Raw genomic sequence first — 15177 nt, forward strand, 5'->3', positions numbered from 1 at the left:
ATTCCATTCAATCCTGGGGTTCCTGCCTGTCAGGAGGAAGTTAGGAATTTTTCTCCCTGCTTCCAAAAACCTCTTCCCTTATAGGCATTTCTGGAAAACCTTAGTAGAGCAAAAAGAATTTTGCAATCCTGCTTAACTCCCTAACATACCCCAAGAGTCATAGTAGATGGTGCTGTGTGAATATATATATATATATACACATATACATACATATATATATATATACACACATATACATACACACACACACATCTGTATCTATATTGGTTTAATTTCATACATACAAGTAGATGGTTATATATTGTTCCCTAAATACTACTACTACTACTACTAATGAAGCTGTTTCTAAAGCTTCTTGTTTCTTGGTTCTGGAAACCAAGAGAGCTTTAACAGTGGGGAACCATGCTACTACCCTGCTTAGTGTGCTGCTTGGTAATTGGAGGGAACAGAGCAGACCAGCACACCGATGGAGGTGGAGACTTTGGGGAGTAGGTATCTCAGAAAATGAGTATACACTCCCAACCTCAGAAAGTTGAATCAAGAGCAATTTAGGAAAGCAGGGGCTCTGTTGCTCATGGAATACCAGAGACCCAAACCCCACCTTCCCGCTGCTTTGCTTTCAGGCTTGTGTACTGGTTTCACTGGCTTAGTTATTGCAGCTTCCTACTATCTCTTGGAGTTTAGTGTGTCTTTAGGACAGTGAAACATCTTTAGTCCTTCTTAAAAGAGGCCTCAGGGTCTTCCCTGGTGGCGCAGTGGATAAGAATCTACCTGCCAATGCAGGGGACACAGGTTTGATCCCTGGTCCGGGAAGATCCCACATGCTGCAGAGCAACTAAGCCCACGTGCCACAACTACTGAGCCTGCACTCTAGAGCCCATGAGCCACAACTACTGAAGCCCACACACCTAGAGCCTGTGCTCTGCAACAAGAGAAGCCACTGCAATGAGAAGCCCGTGCACCACAACAAAGAGTAGCCCCCGCTCACAACTAGAGAAAGCCCATGTGCAGCAATGAAGACCCAACACAGACAAAAAATGAATAAATAAAATAAAAATTTTAAAAAGTGGGGGGGGGCGTCAGCATAGCCTTGAAGGCAGCTCTCTAATATTCAGAATTTCACTTGCTTTTCTTGTATCTACAGGACATATAGTATTCAGCTGACAAAAAGAAAGATTTCAATTTGGCAAGACTCAATAAAACATTTTACTTTAAATATACATATATGCTAATTGTAAGGTATAGTCTAGTAGATATACACATCTCAAAAATGTCATCTGTTTTTAAAGAATGTCTATTTTTGACAGTGTTAACTTATTTGATATTAAAGTAAAAATGCCCACATAAAATATTGCAAGTATCATCATCTGCATTTGATATAGCTCAGGAGAAAATATTGAAAAATGTTTTAGCATTTTCCAGAATTTATTACAAGATACCTTGTTTACTTTAGAGTTCTCCATAGCATATTTTTGTACACAAAAAAATGGATTAGTTGTTTGATTCTAGTGTGTATTGCAAAATTCAGAGTCCTAAATAGGAAATTTAGAAAGTTTATTCAAATTATTTTCTTTCTATTATTTTCTCTTTTCTCCTTCCCCACCATCTAAAAAATATATTACCCTTCTAAAATTATTATTACACTATTTAGAAACTCCATGAACACGAACACAAAAATTATGTTTCTGACAGTACTGAGTTTATTTTAAAGCATTGCATCATGTTTGAATCTCAGTAAACAAAGCCATGTCTTCATTGTATATTGATTTTGGCAAAGAGCACAGACTTGCATACATCAAATGATATGATAAAGTAATTTAAAGTAAAAGGTGTTTGCTTTTAGTAATGTGAAACTAAAGTACAATATTAATGTGGAACTAAAGTACAATATATGTGTCTTCTGGGTGATTTAGGCCATAATGTTTCTTATCTTCTTAGAAGTTTTCAAAATTAACATTTTTTAAATTGATCCTTTTATCTGATACTTACGCTATTCACTGGAATAGAGGCATAGAAAAGATTTTCTCTGCTTAGATTAATGTACTCATACAATATATGCCTAAGCTGAAACCAAAAGATTAAATATCTGAGAGATAGTGGCATTCGTGATCACAAGTGGTTTTAAAAGGGGAAAAATGAGTTCCAGCCTATTTTAAAATATTTAATTAAAAGTCTGAGCTCTGGGGCTTCCCTGGTGGCGCAGTGATTGAGAGTCCGCCTGCCGATGCAGGGAACATGGGTTCGTGCCCCGGTCCGGGAAGATCCCACATGCCGCAGAGTGGCTAGGCCCATGAGCCATGGCCACTGAGCCTGCGCGTCTGGAGCCTGTGCTCCGCAATGGGAGAGGCCACAACAGTGAGAGGCCCACGTACCACAAAAAAAAAAAAAAAAAAAAAAAAAAGTCTGAACTCTTTGCAAAAGGATGCCGTTTTTAACTTATTTGCCATCATACTTCCATAGCATACATATGCATATTTCACTGGGGCAAGCAACTTAGTAACATGATTGCATCATAGCTGTGTAGTTAAGCAAGAAATTTGTCAACTGAATACATCTTTATTTTGGTGGGAGGTCATCTGTTCCGATCACTGAAACATGCAATGAAAGGCTACATTTAGAAGCCTAGAAAACCTGTGGTTCAGTACATAGAAGTTTTAACTACAAAAGAATGTAAATGTTATAATTACCATCAGAAATTACAATGTCTGACATATCATAAACATTATCTGCAACTACTTTTTAATCACAATAATTTCACATCAAAAAGGTACATATTTTTGTTCACTAAAATTGAGGCAATTTGGGAACAAGAGACAGATTCTTTCTCACTCATCTTTTAAAGTTACTTAATGTAGAGTTACAGATATACTTAAGCTGCAATAATAATATCAAAAAAGGGAACAGGTGTTTGCTTTTTAAAATCACTGAAGTACATAAAATGCCTTAGCAGACAACAATACTATTCCATGACACCTCTTAAAATTTTAAGTTCATCTCCCATTCTCCTCATCATAATGTTCACATTTTAATTATGTATTCATTTTGATTGTTTGCATGTGAAAACAACAACTATCTATTATTTCAACATTAAGCCTATTTCTTTTGAAGCCAAGATAATTTTGCTATTTTATAAAAAGCAGTGGAGACTCCTTTGTCAGGATGCTTAAGGCAGAATGTTTAAGGTTCATGCTTGCTGCTTTGCCTGAGCTTCTGCTTCCTGAAATGAAAAACAAACAACACAGATTTAAATATCACAAAGCAGGCATCCATGTGTATTTTGGTTAGACTATATTACCTCAAATTGCTAAGAATATTCAAAATCAGAAAAATAGCCGCCAGAAAAGACTGCTTAAAAATTCTTAATAGAAAAATTAAAAAATAGAAACTTCTGCCTAGAAACAGATGTCATAGAGGACTGTCTATAATTCCATAAAAGCAAGTGATTTACAATTATAGTTGACATTTTATTTAAAAGTAGCTAAGTTCCATTTTGAATGATTTTTCACAAAAATTAAGTGTTCAAAAACATTGTCACCTATAGTTACAGTCACGTGAGTTTTGTTTAAGGATTAAGCTACTTAGAAAATGTGTTATTTGCCAAAGTATTGTTGCTTTTAAATTTCATGGCAGTAGGCTCGAAGAGGTAAGGTTGTCTTTCTATTCCTGTGGATGGTGAGTACTTCTAGCATAGGAACTCTGACCTATAGGCGTGCTCTGGCACTTAACATAGTACTTAACACAAAATACACGTCAAGGAAAGTTTCTGGAAATAAGGATGGGTGGCAAGAGTGACTCTGGTGAAAGAAACCTCAGACTTGAGCTGTAGAAATCATGTATGCTAGACAATGTCACTCTAAACATCTGTCACTAATTGAGTACTTGACAGTCTCAGGAGGAGTGACAGCAGCTGCATATTCCAAAATAAGCCTCTAATGCTAACCCCAGAAGAAGGGGAAAAAACAAACAAAAAGATGCTATATTTTTACCAAAAAAAAAAAAAGAGAGAGAGGTAGAAATGATAGAAAGAAGGAAACCAGAGGACAGTGTAATTCATTCTTAATACATCCTTAACAAAACATATGTAATACACTACTGACTCACCTTCAAAAACTCTTAGTCAAAAACCAAAAACAAACTTCCCTAAGCTCTTTTGAAATTTCTAACATGGTGTTTGGCTGTCTAAATGAATATATCTTAGACCCACATTATGTATTTTGTTTCATTTTATAGAACAAGCTTCCAAAAACTTCCTCACACAACACAGTGAATTTTATACTAAAACCCCTCAGTGGGGCTTTCCTGGTGGCACAGTGGTTAAGAATCCGCTTGCTAATGCAGGGGACACGGGTCCGAGTCCTGGTCCAGGAACACCCCACATGCCGTGGAGCAACTAAGCCCATGCGCAACAACTACCGAGCCTGTGCTCTAGAGCCCGCAAGCCACAACTACTGAGCCCACGTGCCACAACTACTGAAGCCCGCATGCCTAGAGCCCATGCTCCGCAATCAGAGAAGCCACCACAGTGAGAATCCTGTGCACCAAAACGAAGACCCAACACAGCTAAAAATAAATAAATAAATAAATAAATATAAAAAATAAAAATAAATAAAACCCCTCAATAGCATAGCATATATAGGTGGGGAAGCAGTGGTATAAAAATGTGAACACATGATAATGTGAAGTCCTTCTTCTTATGAGCATGTAATGCCTCTGAGTAACTAGTATTTTGGAGACAGCCTAGTTCCCTAAAGTTACACTTATCAATCTTTGTTGTAATTTGTCATAAATTCCTTAGCTCTCACTTATCCTTTTTAATGGAAGAAATTACTAGCATAAAAATCCAAAACAAAAGGCAATTCAAACTTCTTTGTAATTTGTATTTAAGAATACATCATATTTAAATTATTTACTTTTCTAATTGTGTTTTATTCATCAAATATGTAAATTGTGCTACAAGCTTTATTATTATCTAAAAGTAAGTAGTCAGTATTTATAGTATCATGAGTTATTTAATCAACCAGAGAGCTCTAGAAACAGGCATATGATGTGTTCTCACCCTCTACTCCCACTATATACATCATTCTATAAATGCATTGGTTTTGAGTTAGATAATCCCGGGTTCAAATTCCATATCTGCTACTGAATTATTATGTAGCCTTGGACAAATTACTTAAATTATCTAATCATTAGTTTCCTCCTCTGTAAAATGGTACTGAGGACACCTAGCACATAAGGACGAAGTAAAGATAAAATGAGATGAATGTGAACTGTGTAGCTCAATGCTTAGTCCATTGCAGGTATCCAGACTTCTTTCCTAACGTTTTCCTTTCCACTTTCTGCCTAGTCACTAAGACCAACACCACAGCTAAGTGTTATTAACATACAGTTTCTCTTGGAGATGCAATAAAATGGGATGGGCTTACTGGAAATAGGAATGCTTCAAATCTCACAGCAGAAGCAGATTTTCATGGCCCCTCCCTAAAGCTAGATGGTTTAACCAAAGCCAATAAGAACACTTCTTTAACCAGCATGTTCTATACCCTCAACCTACTAGTGAACACGGCTTTTCCAGAGGAGTGGTATTCCTCTCAACATGAATATCACTGGATTTTTATTTTTTAGTAAAAATATATCAGTTAGAGAATGGAGAGGAAGATGGCGGAAGAGTAAGACGCGGAGATCACCTTCCTCCCCACAGATACACCAGAAATACAACTACACGTGGAACAACTCCTACAGAACACCTACTGAAGGCTGGCAGAAGACCTCAGACCTCCCAAAAGGCAACAAACTCCCCACGTACATGGGTAGGGCAAAAGAAAAAAAGAAAAAACAGAGACAAAAGAATAGGGACGGCACCTGCACCAGTGGGAGGGAGCTGTGAAGGAGGAAAAGTTTCCACACACTAGGAAGCCCCTTCGCGGGCGGAGTCTGCGGGAGGCGGAGGGGGGAGCTTCGAAGCCGCGGAGGAGTGCACAGCAACGGGTGCGGAGGGCAAAGCGGGGAGATTCCCGCACAGAGAATCGGTGCCGACCGGCACTCACCAGCCCGAGATGCTTGTCTGCTCACCCGCTGGGGCGGGCGGGGCTGCGAGCTGAGGCTCTGAGGCTCGGGTTTCGGTTTCGGACGGAGCGCTGGGAGAGGACTGGGGTTGGCGGCTTGAACATAGCCTGAAGGGGTTAGTGCACCACGGCTAGACGGGAGGGAGTCCGGGGAAAAGTCTGCACCTGCCGAAGAGGCAAGAGACTTTTTCTTCCCTCTTTGTTTCCTGGTGCGTGAGGAGAGGGGTTTAAGAACGCTGCTTAAAGGAACTCCAGAGACGGGCGCGAGCCGCGGCTAAAAGCACGAACCCCAGAGACGGGCGCGAGCCGTGGCTAAAAGCGCGGATCCCAGAGATGGGCGGGAGACGCTAAGGCTGCTGCTGCCGCCACCAAGGGGCCTGTGTGCGAGCACAGGTCACTCTCCACACCCCTCTTCCGCGGAGCCTGTGCAGCCCGCCACTGCCAGGTTCCCGGGATCCAGGGACAACTTCCCCGGGAGAACGCACGGCGGGCCTCAGGCTGGTGCAAAGTCACATCGGCCTTTGCCGCCGCAGGCCCGCCCCGCACTCCGTGCCCCTCCCTCCCCGCAGGCCTGAGTGCGCCAGAGCCCCCGAATCAGCGGCTCCTTTAACTCCGTCCTATCTGAGCAAAAAACAGACGCCCTCCAGCGACCTACACGCAGAGGCAGGGCCAAATCCAAAGCTGAGCCCCTGTGCTGTGAGAACAAAGAAGAGAAAGGGAAATCTCTTCCAGCAGCCTCAGAAGCAGCGGATTAAAGCTCCACAATCAACTTGATATACCCTGCATCTGTGGAATACCTGAATAGACAACCAATCATCCCAAATTAAGGAAGTGGACTTTAGGAGCAAGATCTATGATATTTTTTTCCCCTTTCCTCTTTTTGTGAATGTATATGTGTATGTTTCTGTGTGAGATCTTCTCTGTATAGTCTTGCTTCCACCATTTGTCCTAGGGTTCTATCCGTCCATGGTTTTTTTAAATTTTTTTCTTAATAATTAATTTTAATTTTAATAACGTTATTATATTTTACCTTCGTTCTTTCTTTCTTTCTTTCTTTCCTTCCTTCCTTCCCTCCTTTAGACAGCGAATCATCCCAAATTGAGGAGGTGGTCTCTGACAGCAAGATTTATGATTTTTCCCCCTTTACCTCTTTTAGTGAGGGTGTATGTGTATGCTTCTGTGTAAGATTTTGTCTGTATAGCTTTGCTTCCAACATTTGTCCTAAGGTTCTATCCGTCCCTATTTTTTTTTCTAAATAAGAATTTTTTAATTCAATAACTTTATTATACTTTATTTTATTTTTACTGTATCTTCTTTCTTTCTTTTTTCCTTCTTTCCCTCCTTCCTTCCTTCCTCCCTCCCTCTCTCCCTCCCTTCTTTCCTTCTTTCCTTCTTTCTTTCTTTCTTTCTTCCTTCCTTCCTTCCTTCCTTCCTTCCTTCCTTCCTTCCTTCCTTCCTTCCCTCCTTTCCTTCTTTCTTTCCTCATACTTATAATAATTCTCTCTACTTTTTCTCCCTTTTATTCTGAGCTGTGTGGATGAAAGGCTCTTGGTGCTCCGGCCAGGAGTCAGGGCTCTGCCTCTGAGGTAGGAGAGCCAACTTCAGGACACTGGTCAAAAAGAGACCTCCCAGCTCCACATAATATCAAACGGCAAAAATCTCCCAGAGACTTCCATCTTAACACCAGCACTCAGCTTCACTCAACGACCAGCAAGCCACAGTGCTGGACAACCTATGCCAAACAACTAGCAAAACAGGAACACAACCCCACCCATTAGCAGAGAGGCTGCCTAAAATCATAATAAGGCCACAGACACCCCCAAACACACCACCAGACGTGAACCTGCCCACTAGAGAGACAAGATCCAGCCTCATCCACCACAACACAGGCACTAGTCCCCTCCACCAGGAAGCCGACACAACCCACTGAACCAACCTTAGCCATTGAAGACAGACATCAAAAACAGCGGGAACTACGAACCTGCAGTCTGCAAAAAGGAGACCCCAAACACAGTAAGATAAGCAAAATGAGAAGACAGAAAAACACACAGCAGATAAAGGAGCAAGATAAAAATGCACCAGACCTAACAAATGAAGAGGAAATAGGCAGTCTACCTGAAAAAGAATTCAGAATAATGATAGTAAGGATGATCCGAAATCTTGGAAATAGAATGGACAAAATGCAAGAAACAGTTAACAAGGACCTAGAAGAAATAAAGATGAAACAAGCAATGATGAACAACACAATAAATGAAATTAAAAGTCCTCTAGATGGGATCAATAGCAGAATAACTGAGGCAGAAGAACGGATAACTGACCTGGAAGATAAAATAGTGGAAATAACTACTGCAGAGCAAAAGAAAGAAAAAAGAATGAAAAGAACTGAGGACAGTCTCAGAGACCTCTGGGACAAGATTAAATGCACCAACATTCGAATTATAGGGGTTCCAGAAGAAGAACAGAAAAAGAAAGGGACTGAGAAAATATTTGAAGAGATTATAGTTGAAAACTTCCCTAATATGGGAAAGGAAATAGTTAATCAAGTCCAGGAAGCACAGAGAGTCCCATACAGGATAAATACAAGGAGAAATACGCCAAGACACATATTAATCAAACTGTCAAAAATTAAATACAAAGAAAGCATATTAAAAGCAGCAAGGGAAAAACAACAAATAACACATAAGGGAATCCCCATATTGTTAACAGGTGATTTCTCAGCAGAAACCCTACAAGCCAGAAGGGAGTGGCAAGACATACTGAGAGTGATGAAGGAGAAAAACCTGCAGCCAAGACTACTCTGCCCAGCAAGGATCTCATTCAGATTTAATGGAGAAATTAAAACCTTTACAGACAAGCAAAAGCTGAGAGAGTTCAGCACCACCAAACCAGCTTTACAACAAATGCTAAAGGAACTTCTCTAGACAAGAAACACAAGAGAAGTAAAAAACCTACAATAACGAACCCAAAACAATTTAAAAAATGGGAATAGGAACATACATATCGATAATTACTTTAAATGTAAATGGACTAAATGTCCCACCAAAAGACCCAGATTGGCTAAATGGATACAAAAACAAGACGCTTATATATGCTGTCTACAAGAGACCCACTTCAGACCTAGAGACACATACAGACTGAAAGTAAGGTGATGGAAAAAGATATTCCATGCAGATGGAAACCAAAAGAAAGCCGGAGTAGCAATTCTCATATCAGACAAAATAGACTTTAAAATAAGGACTATTAAAAGAGACAAAGAAGGACACTACATAATGATCAAGGGATCGATCCAAGAAGAAGATATAACAATTGTAAATAATTATGCACCCAACATAGGAGCACCTCAATACATAAGGCAAATACTAACAGCCATAAAAGGGGAAATCAACAGTAACACATTCATAGTAGGGGACTTAAACACCCCACTTTCACCCATGGACAGATCATCCAAAATGAAAATAAATAAGGAAACACAAGCTTTAAATGATACATTAAAAAAGATGGACTTAATTGATATTTATAGGACACTCCATCCAAAAACAACAGAATACACATTTTTCTCAAGTGCTCATGGACCATTCTCCAGGATGGATCATATCTTGGGTCACAAATCAAGCCTTGGTAAATTTAAGAAAATTGAAATTGTATCAAGTATCTTTTCTGACCACAACGCCATGAGACTAGATATCAATTACAGGAAAAGATCTGTAAAAAATACAAACACATGGAGGCTAAACAATGCACTACTTAATAATGAAGTGATCACTGAAGAAATCAAACAGGAAATAAAAAAAATACCTAGAAACAAATGACAATGGAGACACAACGACCCAAAACCTATGGGATGCAGCAAAAGCAGTTCTAAGGGGGAAGTTTATAGCAATACAAGCCCACCTTAAGAAGCAGGAAACATCTCGAATAAACAACCTAACCTTGCACCTCAAGCAATTAGAGAAAGAAGAACAAAAAATCCCCAAAGCTAGCAGAAGGAAAGAAATCATAAAAATCAGATCAGAAATAAATGAAAAAGAAATGAAGGAAACAATAGCGAAGATCAATAAAACTAAAAGCTGGTTCTTTGTGAAGATAATCAAAATAGAAAAACCACTAGCCAGACTCATCAAGAAAAAAAGGGAGAAGACTCAAATCAATAGAATTAGAAATGAAAAAGGAGAGGTAACAACTGACACTGCAGAAATAAAAAAGATCATGAGAGATTACTACAAGCAACTCTATGCCAATAAAATGGACAATCTGGATGAAATGGACAAATTCTTAACAATGCACAACCTGCCAAGACTGAATCAGGAAGAAATAGAAAATATGAACAGACCAATCACAAGCACTGAAATTGAAACTGTGATTAAAAATCTTCCAACAAACAAAAGCCCAGGACCAGATGGCTTCACAGGTGAATTATATCAAACATTTAGAGAAGAGCTAACACCTATCCTTCTCAAACTCTTCCAAAATACAGCAGAGGGAGGAACACTCCCAAATTCCTTCTACGAGGCCACCATCACCTTGATACCAAAACCAGACAAGGACGTCACAAAGAAAGAAAACTACAGGCCAATATCACTGATGAACATAGATGCAAAAATCCTCAACAAAATACTAGCAAACAGAATCCAACAGCACATTAAAAGGATAATACACCATGATCAAGTGGGGTTTATTCCAGGAATGCAAGGATTCTTCAATATACTCAAATCTATCAATGTGATAAACCATATTAACAAATTGAAGGAGAAAAACCATATGATCATCTCAATTGATGCAGAGAAAGCTTTTGATAAAATTTAACACCCATTTATGATAAAAACCCTGCAGAAAGTAGGCATAGAGGGAACTTTCCTCAACATAATAAAGGCCATATATGACAAGCCCACAGCAAATATCATCCTCAATGGTGAAAAACTGAAAGCATTTCCACTAAGATCAGGAAAAATACAAGATTGCCCACTCTCACCACTCTTATTCAACATAGTTTTGGAAGTTTTAGCCACAGCAATCAGAGAAGAAAAGGAAATAAAAGGAATCCAAATCAGAAAAGAAGAAGTAAAGCTGTCACTGTTTGCAGATGACATGATCCTATACATAGAGAATCCTAAAGATGTTACCAGAAAACTACTAGAGCTAATCAATGAATTTGGTAAAGTGGCAGGATACAAAATTAATGCACAGAAATCTCTGGCATTCCTATATACTAATGATGAAAAATCTGAAAGTGAAATCAAGAAAACACTCCCATTTACCATTGCAACAAAAAGAATAAAATATCTAGGAATAAACCTACCTAAGGAGACAAAAGACCTGTATGCAGAAAATTATAAGACACTGATGAAAGAAATTAAAGATGATACAAATAGATGGAGAGATATACCATGTTCTTGGATTGGAAGAATCAACATTGTGAAAATGACTCTACTACCCAAAGCAATCTATAGATTCAATGCAATCCCTATCAAACTACCACTGGTATTTTTCACAGAACTAGAACAAATAATTGCGCAATTTGTATGGAAACACAAAAGACCCCGAATAGCCAAAGCAATCTTGAGAACGAAAAAAGGAGCTGGAGGAATCAGACTCCCTGACTTCAGACTATACTACAAAGCTACATTAATCAAGACAGTATGGTACTGGTACAAAAACAGAAAGATAGATCAATGGAACAGGATAGAAAACCCAGAGATAAACCCACGCAGATATGGTCACCTTATCCTTGATAAAGGTGGCAGGAATGTACAGTGGAGAAAGGACAGCCTCTTCAGTAACTGGTGCTGGGAAAACTGGACAGGTACATGTAAAAGTATGAGATTAGATCACTCCCTAACACCATACACAAAAATAAGCTCAAAATGGATTAAAGACCTAAATGTAAGGCCAGAAACTATCAAACTCTTAGAGGAAAACATAGACAGAACACTCTATGACATAAATCACAGCAAGATCCTTTCTGACCCACCTCCTAGAGTAATGGAAATAAAGACAAAAATAAACAAATGGGACCTAATGAAAATTCAAAGCTTCTGCACAGCAAAGGAAACCATAAACAAGACCAAAAGACAACCCTCAGAATGGGAGAAAATATTTGCAAATGAAGCAACCGACAAAGGATTAATCTCCAAAATTTACAAGCAGCTCATGCAGCTCAATAACAAAAAAACAAACAACCCAATCCAAAAATGGGCAGAAGACCTAAATAGACATTTCTCCAAAGAAGAGATACAGACTGCCAACAAACACATGAAAGAATGCTCAACATCATTAATCATTAGAGAAATGCAAATCAAAACTACAATAAGATATCATCTCACATCAGTCAGAATGGCCATCATCAAAAAATCTAGAAACAATAAATGCTGGAGAGGGTATGGAGAAAAGGGAACACTCTTGCACTGCTGGTGGGAATGTGAATTGGTTCAGCCACTATGGAGAACAGTATGGAGGTTCCTTAAAAAACTACAAATAGAACTACCATATGACCCAGCAATCCCACTACTGGGCATATACCCTGAGAAAACCAAAATTCAGAAAGAGTCATGTACCAAAATGTTCATTGCAGCTCTATTTACAATAGCCCGGAGATGGAAACAACCTAAGTGCCCATCATCGGATGAATGGATAAAGAAGATGTGGCACATATATACAATGGAATATTACTCAGCCATAAAAAGAAACGAAATTGAGCTATTTGTAATGAGGTGGATAGACCTAGAGTCTGTCATACAGAGTGAAGTAAGTCAGAAAGAAAAAGACAAATACCGTATGCTAACACATATATATGGAATTTAAGAAAAAAAAATGTCATGAAGAACCTAGGGTTAAATCAGGAATAAAGACTCAGACCTACTAGAGAACGGACTTGAGGTTATGGGGAGGGGGAAGGGTGAGCTGTGACAGGGCGAGAGAGAGTCATGGACATATACACACTAACAGACGTAGTAAGGTAGATATCTAGTGGGAAGCAGCCGCATGGCACAGGGATATTGGCTCGGTGCTTTGTGACAGCCTGGAGGGGTGGGATAGGGAGGGTGGGAGGGAGGGAGACGCAAGAGGGAAGACATATGGGAACATATGTATATGTATAACTGATTCACTTTGTTATAAAGCAGAAACTAACACACCATTGTAAAGCAATTATACCCCAATAAAGATGTTAAAAAAATATATATATATATCAGTTATTTTATTCCATATCAAAACTATCAACTATACTGCAATATAAGAAATGCTAGTGCTATGAAATTATCTTCTGTATTAATAGAAGAGTAAAGAGCAAATATTTATATACCATGTTTAACTGCATCTAATATACAAAAGAATAAAAAAAAATTATTTGTCTTACAGAGGATTCCTTGCCTTATAGAAATATTTGCCATTGGGTACTTTTAAATCAAGCTTTCCAGTGCACTGGCTTTCAATAATTTTTAAATGTAAAGAGAATGTATTCTAATTATTTGGAAAATAAATAAATGGAGAAAAAAGAAAAACATTCATATTATTAGCTATGGTTCCTTTCAGTCTCTTTTTGTCTTGTACATAGATTTTAAATGTAATTATCAATAGAATGCTAATTACACAGTAAAAACAGTTCTGTAGCTCATTATAATGTATCTTTTCACAAACTCTCATTTTTTAATGAGAGCATGAGTTCACTCAGTGGATAAATCATTTCTGTTGACCCTATTTTTAGACATTTAACTTGTTTTCAAATTTTTTAAGATTAAAAATAACATTTTGATTTATTTTTTTATCCATAAAGACTTTTCCATGTATGAATTATTTCATTAGGCCTTACTACCCAGTACAATTACTGGATGAAGAAGTATAAACATTTTTGAGGTCCTTGATATATATTTGCTATTTTGGTTTTCAAACAGTAGTACCAATTTATATCATCACCAGTAATATATGAGAGAATATGTTTTAATGCACACTTCTCAGCACTGAGCATTATCACTTTGTTTTATCTTTGTTAACTTCACAGATGAATATTGTATCTCATTTTATCACATTTCTTTTTATTATGAATGCACTTTTCCAATGCGGGTTAATTAGTTGTATTTCTTATTGCGTATACTTTCTTTTCAGCCAGTTCTTTCTGGAAGACTTATTGTCCTATTAAATTAAAGGGGAAAACTCTGAAAGCTGAGCTGAAGGATAGAAAAATCATCCTTCTGATATCAAATTTATCACTTTTAATCTTGGGGAAAACCTATTAAATACTAACATTCAAAATCTCCCTATTACCAATCCACCCTTCAACTCCACTGTCAATTCCAGACCTCTTTTCTTTATCCCGATCTATCAGCTCCCTCTAGTTCAATCCTTGATAACATCTGCTGTCCTTTTACTCTATTCCTACTTCTAGGGTTAAACAAGGATGAAAAAAAAAAACACTGTAAACAAGCTGACTGGTTCCACTGTGGGCTCATCAACTCTAACTTCAACAGGGAATTTTATCTTGCTCAGTCATCCTTCCATTCATGATCTTCGCCTACTCTTTAGCTTATTTTCAGCAAATGCATCTTTTCAATTCTCAAATTTCCCATCACTCCTAGCAGATGATCATTCTTCTTACCTCATACTAAAGATAAGACATTTTCAAATGTGAACTTCCCTAACCTCCCCACACATTAAAATTTCTATTTTTATCCTTCTCTCTTCATTCCATCCAGTCTCAGAAGAAAACTGCATGCCCTCTCTTTTCCAAGACTAACTCCTCCCTTGGATCACTCACTTTTCTGTTTCCTCCATGACTTTTGCTTCATTTCCCTATCACCCAGGTTAGAAGCCTCAGAGATAGCTTCAATCCTTCCCAGTTCTTTCCATACATAAACATCTCATAAATTGTCAAATCCTATCACAAGTGATTTTTCTGTGTCTCCTAAATCCATCTTTTCCTTTCTGTAACTGCAGTCCCACTTTAGGCCTTCTCCATTGCTTTTCTGGACTCTTAAGGAACACTCTAATGGGTCAGCCCATCTCTAATATCTCATTTCTCCAATGTTTCACAATCCACACATCTGCCAAATTTATTTTCTTGAGACATAGATCAAATCACATCTTAAAATACAAAGATAATCACATCATTGTCTTCTCTCATTCC

General features: G+C 38.3%; 1 protein-coding gene across 1 annotated transcript in view; it reads right to left on the reverse strand.

The window, feature by feature from the left end:
* Positions 1 to 1677: 1677 nt before the first annotated feature.
* Positions 1678 to 15177, reverse strand: part of SH3BGRL (SH3 domain binding glutamate rich protein like) — a 91472-nt gene continuing 77972 nt past the window's right edge. The window contains exon 4 of the mRNA XM_060137259.1: positions 1678 to 3217. Within this exon, the coding sequence (XP_059993242.1) occupies positions 3185 to 3217 (33 nt within the window). The 3' untranslated portion in view covers positions 1678 to 3184. The remainder of the gene's footprint in view (positions 3218 to 15177) is intronic.

The sequence above is a fragment of the Lagenorhynchus albirostris genome, chromosome X (assembly GCF_949774975.1).
Source record: "Lagenorhynchus albirostris chromosome X, mLagAlb1.1, whole genome shotgun sequence".
NCBI lineage: Eukaryota > Metazoa > Chordata > Mammalia > Artiodactyla > Delphinidae > Lagenorhynchus > Lagenorhynchus albirostris.